The sequence below is a fragment of the Morone saxatilis genome, unplaced genomic scaffold (genome assembly GCF_004916995.1).
Source record: "Morone saxatilis isolate NCDOM2014 unplaced genomic scaffold, NCSU_SB_2.0 Contig19, whole genome shotgun sequence".
Lineage (NCBI taxonomy): Eukaryota > Metazoa > Chordata > Actinopteri > Moronidae > Morone > Morone saxatilis.
Genome location: NW_023339751.1, coordinates 1,181,982 through 1,193,577, shown reverse-complemented (window position 1 = coordinate 1,193,577; position 11,596 = coordinate 1,181,982). Strand labels below are relative to the sequence as shown.

Below are 11,596 nucleotides of genomic sequence, written 5' to 3'. Positions count from 1 at the left end.
ACACACACACACACAGTGCAACAACAGCAGCTATGTGTCACGTGACCACAGTAAGACCCCCCCTGAGATGAGTTTATGAGTGAAGGAGAGAGCCGGAGAGAGAGAATAGCTTCTCCACAGATGGAAACTAGGACACCAAACCCCTGTGTGTGTTTGTTTTGCGTCCTGCTGCATCTGCGAGTGTGTGTGTGTGTCCATCCGTGTGTGTGTCTATTTGTGTCTGTCGAAGAGCGGGAGTGTGTGCATTGTGTGTATGGTGCATTTGGTGGGTGCCTGTGTTTGTGTGTGTGTGTGTGTGCAGTATAAGAATGAATAATCCAGTGTTGAAATCTTGCAGTTTGTGTAGCTACAGTAGGTGTTTGTTTCCTGGAGAGAGTAGGCCGTTTGTGTAACCACAGACTGTACAGTATGTGAAATGGAGGTCAGTGAGAGGTTCAATTCCCAATGCTCTTCACCGGTGCCTGCTTTCACATTTCCAGATCTGTTTTTCTCTTTTTCTCTCGAATAAATAAAATAACTAGTTTATATATATCATACAGTATACATTTCATGATTAGAGTTCAGTATATGGAAACACGCTCATTGCCACTGCAAATACTGTGAGACTTTGCATTAAAGATGAATAAAATTAACTCAAAATGATGGAATCAAATATTTAGATTCTCTAAGAGAAACTACTTTTACTTATTAAAGCTGCAAGCAGCGATGATCGGGCCCTCGCAGTCCATCATGCACTAGCATCCTGTATCGACCACGCCGTGAAAATGTCAGATGATGATCGCCACACAAGCCTTACTTCCTTGTGTACTTCAGGGCGGGACTTTTATCAGACATGAGAAGTTTGGCGGAGATTGGACAAAAATATACCGACAAGTTATGAGTTAATGATTATTGAGTTTGAGTCTAAGAGGCTGTTTTGCCTGTCCGGTCCATGATACACGAGCGTACCGATTTTCATACATACCAAATAATCGCCATGTCTCTATAGACAAATTCAATTAACTGTGCTACTGCGTTAAAACCGTAGAAAAGGATTCATTTTCTCCTGGATTGCAGTGAATATCACAGGCTGATGAGATGTAACAGTACAGTATCAGAGGCTGAACCTTCCCTTGAGTTTGCACTCTTGCTTCCTTGCTGTTACGACACTGAAGACAAATGAACATAAGGAGGATGGTTAGAGATCCTGGAAATGTACTCTCTTCATTTGTACAAGATTAAACAGTGCTATAGTCCAAAATAGAAAGATCTTAATCAGCTGTTTAAACTGAACAAAAGTGCTGACTGCCTTTGGTCTTGATATTCACATTAAATATATAACTGTATAAAAAGCCTTCTGTATATTTTACATACAGTAACTGCATGTAATGTTCACTGACCATCGTATAAAGCTCATTACCAGCTTCCTTATTAGGCTAATTAACAACCTATCAGAGCCTCTGGGGAGGAAGGAGAGGTGTCTGTTAGTCAAATCAATCTTATAAAAACCAGGAAGTAATCAGTCAGTCCAGCTACTCTGGCTCTTGGTTTCGCAGCCTACGTCACTCACAGTGTCCGCCTTAGCTTAAAGGAATAGTTACACATTTTGGTAACTATTCACCTCTGAGGGCGGGGAGAAAATATTACAAATATACACAGTAGGTCTATATCTCAGCATTTGGTTCTATTCTGTGAGCATCCAGAGACAAGAAAACGCTGAACTTGATGAAATTTCGATGAAAATAAGCCTATTAAGTCTGTATGATTGTTAAAAAAATATTCTAAATGCTGCTTTCCCCTGCTACTAGTCTTGCTAAGCTAGCTCTACCTCCACACACAATGCACAGACATGAGAGTGGTATCGATCTCCTCATCTACCTCTTAGAGATAAAGGTGGTGAATGGTGAACTATCCCTTTAAAGAAAGGCAACCGTCAGACCAAAAACGTCCGTGTCTCAGTTACACACTATTAGTCACCAACACCCCCAGACAACATCAGACACGAGGGTTTAACAGTGTTAAAGAGTTTGAATGAACTCATCCGAGTTATTGTTGTGTACTCCCACTATGACACGAGAGCAGAGTCTGTCACTCTCTTCTATCTCCAGCCAGCAGCCAGACTTTACAGTGAACACATCACTGTCACATCCTCACAGCCAACAACTGCCTCCGAACAGGTGAGACAAATACCACATCTACCCTCAGGGAGGGGAGTGGGATTGAGAGGAAGGGCGGGACCAGGAAGTAGTATCACCCAATGACAGCTTGACGTATGGCACCGGCAGCATGCGAGGCGGGCGCCGTAACCGAGGGCGTCAATAAATCCTGCGCTAAGGATGAAAGACTGCCACAAAGGAGATTAGTGTCCACAGCAGCTAATGAGGTACTATATCAGCACAGCCCGGCACCCGCAGCAAAACACACACACAGACATCTAAGTGCATTGTGTTTGTACAAAAACACTAGTCCTACAAGTAAGAACATTGCATGATGGGCTACACACACTTTCTCACACACATCCAGTATAAACACACACACACACACAATACTCATATCTACAGTTAAACAACTGATCAATACTATTAATCATTTACTTTGGCTCCCAGGGTCTGCAGGGAGCCAAGTGAGGGCTTCTGTCCCCAGGGCAGTAACATTTCACAAACACCTGTGCATCATAATGGGGTCAATGGGAGGACATCGCTCCAATAACACTGCATCAGCTCCAGATGAAGACAAAGAAAGCGGCGATTGTGTCTGTCGAAGGCAGGTATTTCCTGTACACACTCCTCCTGTAATAGGAATGTGTTAATATTTCATTGTGTGTTGGAATCCCCCCCCTCCCTAATCACTTTTTACACACACACACACACACACACACACACACTGCTCGTATTATACAGAGTCGTAGTAGTACAGTGGAGGGTAGTCGAGATGCTGCACTTCCCTTTTTCACCACTAAAGGTCTCCAAACCTGGTAGTGTAAAGGTCTGCCTGAGTGTATGAGTGAGTGAGTGAGTGAGTGTGTGATTGAGTGTGTGAGTGTGTGAGTGATTGAGTGTGTGAGTGCGTGAGTGCGTGAGTGTGTGAGTGTGTGAGTGTGTGAGTGCGTGAGTGTGTGAGTCTGAAAAGTATCTGAAAAGTGTCCTGAGATAATTTTTGATATGAATTGGCTTTATACAAATTAAATTAAATTAAATTTGAATTAAAGGACCATAAAACCACAGTACATCAAGTATTTTGCAGCTTTAATGAAGTACAGGCAGAACAAATAACATATGTCATACTGAGGTACAGTGGGGAATCGGCCATAATCTAGATTTCTCCTATTTCTCACCACTTTTTAATCCCTATATTTGATATATTTCTTCTTTTTTGTTACTTTTAGTTGTCATACATACATTAGTTACTACTTCTTAAACTTTTCCAACCTTTTCTGAACCCCAAATGCATCTTTAGTACGCTGATGAAAAAGCAACAGTGAGCATGATCCTGTCAATGTGTATGTAACGGCGCTGCACATCCAGGACTGACTGTACGACAGTGTGTGCTCCATACAAACACCACACAGTGTATCTGTGTGTGTGTGAGCCTGCTTTCATAAGGGAGTGTACAGCAACCAGGAGAGAGATGGCCCCCTTAAGACCAGTCAATGAGAGATGGACGTGGAGACAGACGCAGCTAGCGAGACTGCCGATCAATAGTAATCATGAGGCGCTGTGGCGTTAACAGCAGATGACACATCGCTCAGGCTTTTCTACTGCGCTGCACCTCGACACAAAGCAGCACAAAGCCATAATTCCTTGTAGGCTTAGATCAATAGATATACATTTCCACAAGTATCAGGCGCATAGTCAGATTACTTTTTTGCCATTTTTGCCTTTATTTGATAGGTCATTCCATTCACACTGTAGGTCACAGTGGGGAGTTGTGTCAGTGCGACGCTGCGTTTGTGACCCACAGAAGAGTAAACGAATGTGCTTGCAACAAATCTATGCAAGCACGACACAGACTCATCTCTGAGCTCATAAACACCTCCCCCAGGGCAAGCTGTGATACACAACTATTGCATTCATTAACATGATGGCAACATGACTGCACAAACATGTGATGAATGAGCATGCAAATTCCTAAAAGTAACACCGGAAGGGGCTGTGAGGGAGGGGACTGCAGTGAGGGTGGAGGTGTTGCAACAGGTAACAGACGGTCCTGAGAGGAGGCGTACGCTGGAAGAGCACGTGGTAAATCAGATTATATAGACCGCCAGGTAACCGACAGGCTGTGGTTTTATATATTTGGTGGGTGTATGGAACTTTCTGTACAGAGCTGCAGTCAGGACGTTTAGCCTAGCTTAGCATAAAGACTGAAAGCAGGTGGAAACAGCTAGCCTGTTGTTCACCAATATAGAAAGTGTTACCATAACCTCCCCTAAACAACAAATGGTAGAGTATGGTTTTAACGACACAATATAGACAGCCAGGCTAGCTGTTTCCCTCTACTTCCAGTCATTATGCTAAGCTAGGCTACACCTGGGTCAGCTACCTACCAGAAAACTACCGTAAAAAATATATCGGGACTATAAGAATGTGCGGCCTATAAATAAATTGTAAACATTTTTATTATCTTTTCAATTTAGTTGGTGGCTTATTCAGGTGCGCTTAAAAGTCCAGAAAAGTTAAGGTACTAATAATACCCACTAAAACACAGCAACAAAGGAAGTCCGGATGGGCTGCGAGCCCGAGCCTGCTGCTAACAGATTTAAACTCAGCTTGTTTCTCTGAAACTTAAGATCAACAGACGTCTATGACTTAAAATCTTCATCTAGGTTCAAATCTAAGTTAAAAAAAGCACCAAAGATCTAAACGTGGATGGTAAAATGTGGCTCCAACCTGGATAAACAGTCAATGTATGACAACATCAAGGCAACAACCCAACGCGACGCAGGAGCAAAAGGGGGTATGAAGCCACCGACAGGCGACGGTGAAACGCAGCCGATTATACCATGAATAAGATTTCTCTGATTTGATCATTGTTGGAAACATTTGGGATAATGTAAGAACAACTCCACATACTAAATATATGATACATAGAGCTAGTGAATTATTAAACATTTTAATGCAGAGATGTTATAACATTTTTAACTTAATGACTATTAAAAATCAACATTCAAATAATTAAGTCTTAGCAAGAAAAAACTCTCCATCCATTGTTTCATAGACCAATTCTGACAATTTCAGTCAACAATTACCGCTATCCTCTGTGTCTCATCCTCGACAGGATAAGAGGCTCTTCTAAAACAACAATATAAAAATAAAACCAAACATTACGTCTTGGTTAACAGCATCAATGGCCTAAAACCAGTTGGATTGAAGCCAGGCATGCCAGTAATTCCTGAATAGAATTGGTCTAAAAACAGCAATCTACCAGTGCCGAGCTGTCTGAGTTATAGCCACATAAAAGCAACAAGATCCCCCACAGAAATACAGCCTTGGACCATTCAATTAGAAGGAGAGTAGGTTTGGTGAGCATGTGAAAGTGAGAGCGAGGAGAAAGTAACACATCAACCTCTTCTCTATCTCCTGTGAGAGGGGAATTCAAAGACTTCAAAAATGGCCCTTTCTGTGAGAAACCACTTGCTTCTGTACAACAACACACACTCATCTCTCCACCGAGAGCTCAGCCATCACTGCAGATATGCCCTGAATAATGATCAGCACCACACCCCGTATCGTCATTAGCTAATTAAAACTTTATTTATCCACCTCTCTACATGTTCTTCAGCGCAGTCATCACTGTTCATTTATACTCAAAATGAAGAAATGTGTATACTGACTAAAATATACGTACTATTAAGATAATGTAATATTTCTGCATTAAAATGTAATTTGTCATTACATATAGTTGAATATATTTAATATGATGTGGTGTTCCAAAATGTTCAACCCAGAGCTTCTGGGTCTGAGAAGTGTCTTTATATGTAAAGATAGAAAAAAACCTGCATTCTATGTAATGTCCAGCAGGGGGCAGCTCCATTGGGCTGCAATTACGAACGATACTTGTTCAGTCTTATGGAGAAATGAGCCGACTTCTCAGTTGATTTATGAGCTCAGTAAACAGTTTCCTGATGAGTTTATGGTCTCAGTTTCAGTCTTCTTCCATACAGCATGATGTTCATTTAGTAACTGATGGTCCCATTTAGAGTAAAACAGACCATAAAGCAGGGTATGCTTTAGGGCGGGGCTACCTTGTGATTGACAGCTCATTCTCAGTGTCATTCTCATAATGCCAAACTCAAGGCTTCAAAACAGTACTTTCGTGGTAACTTGGAGGAAGTGAAATAAAATGTAAACTTTATCTTGTGTGCTACATTTTCCCAGGAACTGACCTCAAAGATCCACAGAAAGCCAGTTTAAAAAGCACTTTATTAAAAAACAGCTTTACTGATCTATACTATACAGATAGGATATATCATTCAGGCCCAGGACTACCCTTGCCAACACTTTCACTTTAACTTTGAGTATTTAGTTTGAGTGGAGTGGAAAAAGCGGGCAGAGTAACTTTGCACTTTTGGACCGCTGTGCCAGGCAAGATTAATCAATCCCCAAGTAATTAAATGAATCCATGTCAAACAGTAATTCAAACCCGGTCTGCTGTCCAGCTATACAGCCAGCGCTACATAAGGCCTCCATTCTGCCAAAACTTCCCTCTTTAGAGCCAGTGATTGTTGTACCAAGCTTTAGCAAGGGAGTGAGACTGCTATGTACAGCACACCAAAGCACTCTCGGACAGCCGTGGTGTTCAAGCCCAGCCAAGTATCATCAAAGTGCCGTTTGGCAGCTGCCCTGAGGGAAGAAAGCCAAGGCCAAGTAAGGTTCTAAACCTGACACAACTACACAAGCAGAGGAAGGTGTTAAAGGCATGTCCGCCGGGAATGTTGCTCCAGCAGGATCATATCGGATGATTCTGCTCAACTCTTGTTTAACCAGGCCAACCAGGATGACGAATTATCCTTAACAGCAATGGAGCAGAACTGATACGCCGAACACCCAAAAAAAACACGCCACATAGGGTGGCCAGTCCGGTTTTTCAATCTGCACATCTGCCTGTTAACTATGGCACTGCTCACCATCCAACTCCAACTTCTTGTACCCCAGTGGCAGTGAAATAGGTAACAAAGCTGTGGTTTGCTTGGGTGCAACAATGACAGTTAGCCAATACTTTCTTTGCAAAAGTTTGACATTTTGGGAAATTGGTTAAATTGTATAATTGTAATAGTCTCTGACGGTTGCCTGGCAACTTCCTGAAGTCTTGTCGTCACTACACCTAGCTCGCCAAAAAACAAACCAACACATAACATCTCGTCTTTTTCATCAAATCGGCTTTCCCAACCTTACTATCTAGGCTCCATTAAAACACTCCAAGAGTTCTATCTTGGAGTGGGGGCCCAATAATAATTATAATTTTTTTTTAAAGCTTTGTGCACCTCAAACAAATATCCATTTAACTCTATTTGGGTGTGACCATTTTAGCATTTTAGTGTGAGTGCAATGGTCATTGATAAATGAAAAAAAGAAAAGATGCACCAGTTACTTGATACAGATACTTTTCTTTCATTTCTTTTCTGAATTTTAAATTTTGACCTTATGTGTTCTTCAAAAGAGAAGAGATTCCCTTACTTCTTATTGACTACCGCCACCTCCAGTGAGGCCGTACCCACCACTCAGGTCACCGGTATTTTTTCCAAATGGTGTACAATAAAAGTTGTGAATTGTCTAAAAAGAGCTGCTTTGATGCTTTGATGCCCCAAAACCCTCGTAGCAAGTTCAGTTTTTGGACCTCAGTATTTCTTAAACCCAATGCTGGTGAGGTCCTCCTAAACAACTGTGTAACTGTGTCTCTGTGTAAACACACAGCTAGCTAAATGCTAAGAAATCAGCACTGAAAATGTTTAAAAAAGATCAAAAACACCAGAAGAATTAGGGTTAGTGTTATGTTGTGTTTAGGGTTAGGGTTGTGCTGAATTAGGGTACTTGCACATTTTTTTTGGTCCAATTCAGGCAGTGGTTCTTTGGCTCCACCCACTCAGAATTTCCTCCAGCCAATGAGATTCGTTTTTGTCTCCAGAGCAGCTGTGACAAATGTTAATGAAACTCTCAGGTACGGATTAGTGTTCAGGAAGCAGCCTGGCATTTTAGATGCCTTTAAATAAAATAAAGAGGTGTTAAGTGTCTAGCTTCAATGGAAGATAGAGATATACCCGACTGTGAAAGAAATCTGTAAAAATAAGTTAATTAAGTTTCTTAAATGTCAGTATAACGAGCGTGTTCACAATTTGGGCCGTTTTCCATGGTGTTGGCACATTCTCTCTATATGTTCGCATGGGCATGTAGCCACTTTTCACTTGCAAAATCTAAAATTGTCCATAATGTATTGGTTTATCTGTGTGATCTAGGTTAGATCTAGTTTCCCTGCATGAGTGAGGCCAGTAATAACAGTAGGTATGGAAAAATCCAGTTGCGAGATGATGTAGTCCAGGAGATCACTGTTTATGATGGCAATTACTTCCTGTGTGACATTTCAATCATTTATTCCCTGAAGGTTGCTACAACTGCTACTGTACTACAACTATTACTGCTACTGCTGATACAACTCGTACTATTTGTTAAATAATACGCACATGGACAGACAGAAACAGGTACATACACACATACAACATACGTAATGTCTGAGCCTCTTAAGATGGATTGGCAGGCAGAGTTATGTAGTCCAGAAAAGAAAAAAAAGCACAGCACTCACCACTTTGTCCTCCTGCAGCCCAGTCAGCCATTCATGTATAATGAAAAGAAAGACAGAGAGAATGTGAGCAAAGATGATATCTGAAAGCATGGCAATGATCCTACAGCCCTACGAGCAACAAACAGTGTAATACACAGATATTTCCAGTAACTGAACTGGAAGGGTTAATGCTACACTCTTAGATATTGAGTTGAAAACGGTTGTATGTCAGTATATGACTTGATGCCTCTGTGGTTAAGGTTTGGGTAAGTTTAAGTTTAGGTTTCACTGGTAAAAAAAAAGCTGTTAACTGTTGGTAGAAGACAGAACACGAAACATTAAGTCACACGTTTTGCACTCTGAACCATCCAGCTTAAGACTTTTAACAGAGGTTAAAGAATGTTAAAGAATGGTTCGGCATTTTTTTTTATTCACCTTCTTTTAAAGATCTACCAAATTCACAAATATGCCTGCCAAAACCTGTTAAGCTAATTAATTAACCATGATGTATGAAATGGCCTAGCAGCACCTCTATAGCTCACTAATTAACTCATACACAAAAAGAAATGTTTGTTAAAACAATTTATTGTCAAATTAAAGTTCATCCATCCGTCTGGCGCTGGTTGTTTGGAAACCTCATTGATGGAACTTCATGGAACATGAATCTTCATGGAACTAGCTTTAGAGATGTTTTATTTTAAAATGTACATGCAGTTTCTCACTGCATCCAACCTTTAAGCTAAGCTAATCCACTAGCCTCTATAGCTCTGCACTTAGCGCATAGACACAAGAATGATATCAGTGTTCTTGTTTCACTTATGGAAAGAAAGCAAACAAGTGTATTTTATTAAATGAAACTAAAGAAGGGCAAATTTAATATTTTTTCTCATTATTAGTTATTGCAGTTTCATCACATTGTGCATTAACCAAAGTATCATATTAAGAAATAAATATACATAATCCTAACAGTAGTACGTCGCATGTGAAGGTTTTGTTCAAACTATCGTGTGTGTGTGTGTCTGTTTGTGTGTGTGTGCGAAATCCACCCTTCAAAGACCTTCTCCCACTGAATGCAGCTGCCACCCACCCCAACTCACCACCCAGGACCCCACAGCTGAACTCTCCCCATGTCAGGCACTGACTAATTAGGATGTGCTCGTGTGTGTGTGTGTGTGTGTGTGTGTCTGTGTGTTTGTGAGGTCATTAAATGCCACACCGGTGATGTAGCAGAGAGCAAGGGGGTGCAAGTGTGTACGTCACTTATTTCAGAGGAAGACTCGCCTCCCGATGCCAACGCAAACACACCCCACACACCTACACCCTGCTGTGTGTGTATAGGGCACCTCCGGACCCCTGGGAGACTGAGACGGAGTGGGAGACCACCCCCTTTGTCCACAGCTCGGTCTAATGCCCAATTAACCTTTACCAGCTCCTGCCTGGGTCACACACACACACACACAGTATGCAGGCATGGTTCACATTCACACGTGTGGGTGGAGGCACAGGAGCACACACAGATCCCATATACAGTACATATAAACACATCCAGAGCATACTATACACTTCTAAATACACACATACAGTATGTGCCATGGCTCATCACCTCCACCTGAGGTCTAACACCTGAGGCCGTGCTGGAGCCTGATTGGACATACAGTAGAACAGCTGTATGGGCTGTGAGTGTGTTTATGCTTACCGTACCTCTCAGTGCAGATTTTGATTCCATGATGGATGTGAACTTGTGCTGCCACGTAAAATATGTTTTTTTTGTTTGAAAGAACAAGACTGTATGAATTAACAATCTGAAATGATGCTTAAACCTGAATTAATGGCATTGAACTGAGCCGAACAGAATATTTCAATAAATAATCCTGTTATTAATAATTATAATGTGTAAATGTAAAAAGACAAACTTTGCAGTTTTTTCTTTAACCCCAGATTAGTTGAACATAAACCATTATGGGCAGGTTGCAAGTCAACATTTCCAGCAGCCCATAGAAAAAGTCAACTATACTTAAGTTGGAAAAAAAAGTGTTATTTAAATATATGGAACAATTCAGAATCGTAAAAGAATTAACCACTGACCAAACCACTAGTGATTTTATTCTCACTGGAACAAGTTTACATTTTACAGAACAATTGTAGCTATTTTTCATTTTCTCACTGCAAAAAAATAACACGCCACAATTTTTTTCTGTGAAATCAGGCAACAATCCCAGAAAAAGCCTGCAAAATCTGGAGTTATATTTTTCTGAGAACCTTTTGTCAATTTTGGGCTTCCATACATTTCCCCTTAGAGCCACTGAAAGCAGAGTTGATCTGAGTGATCAACTTAATCCTAAATACGATAACACACTTTTATTCTGATAAGAGTGGTTTCTTCCAGGACGACAATGTCCCCATCCCCAGAACACTAGGGCTCCCTGAATGGTTTGATGAGGATGACAATAGTGTGAATCATATGCTTTGGCCTCATCACATCAACCCAGCTGAATACTAACGGACAGCGCTCTCCACTTCACACTGACACACCATGGTTTCTTACCGTGTTGGATCGCAGGGAGACTCGCCCCCCACAGCGGGCGCAGAACTTGGTCTGGCAGTACGAACACAGGTTCCCGCAGCCATCTGCGAACTTGGTCTTGTGGCAGATGCCGCAGGTTGGCGCGTCGTCCCGGTGAACGGTCGAGCCCGCCGCCACAGTGGCCTGCCGGATCACCGTCTCCCTATAGCTGGACAACTGCTGCTGGATACCTCTGGAAGAGATAAAGGGTGGAGACATGAATGCTTTGGCATCTTTTATGTAGACTAAAACAGTTGGTTGACAGGTCATTATCAGTGAGTC

The 11,596-nt window shown here is 41.6% G+C and overlaps 1 protein-coding gene across 1 annotated transcript in view; it reads right to left on the bottom strand.

The window, feature by feature from the left end:
- The window catches only part of LOC118329788 (regulating synaptic membrane exocytosis protein 1-like), a gene marked incomplete at its 5' end in the record, with an annotated part of 61,109 nt that extends 49,602 nt beyond the window's left edge, over nucleotides 1-11,507 (bottom strand). The window contains 1 exon segment of the mRNA XM_035664093.1: nucleotides 11,297-11,507. Coding sequence (XP_035519986.1) covers nucleotides 11,297-11,507 — 211 coding nt within the window.
- Nucleotides 11,508-11,596: the final 89 nt, after the last annotated feature.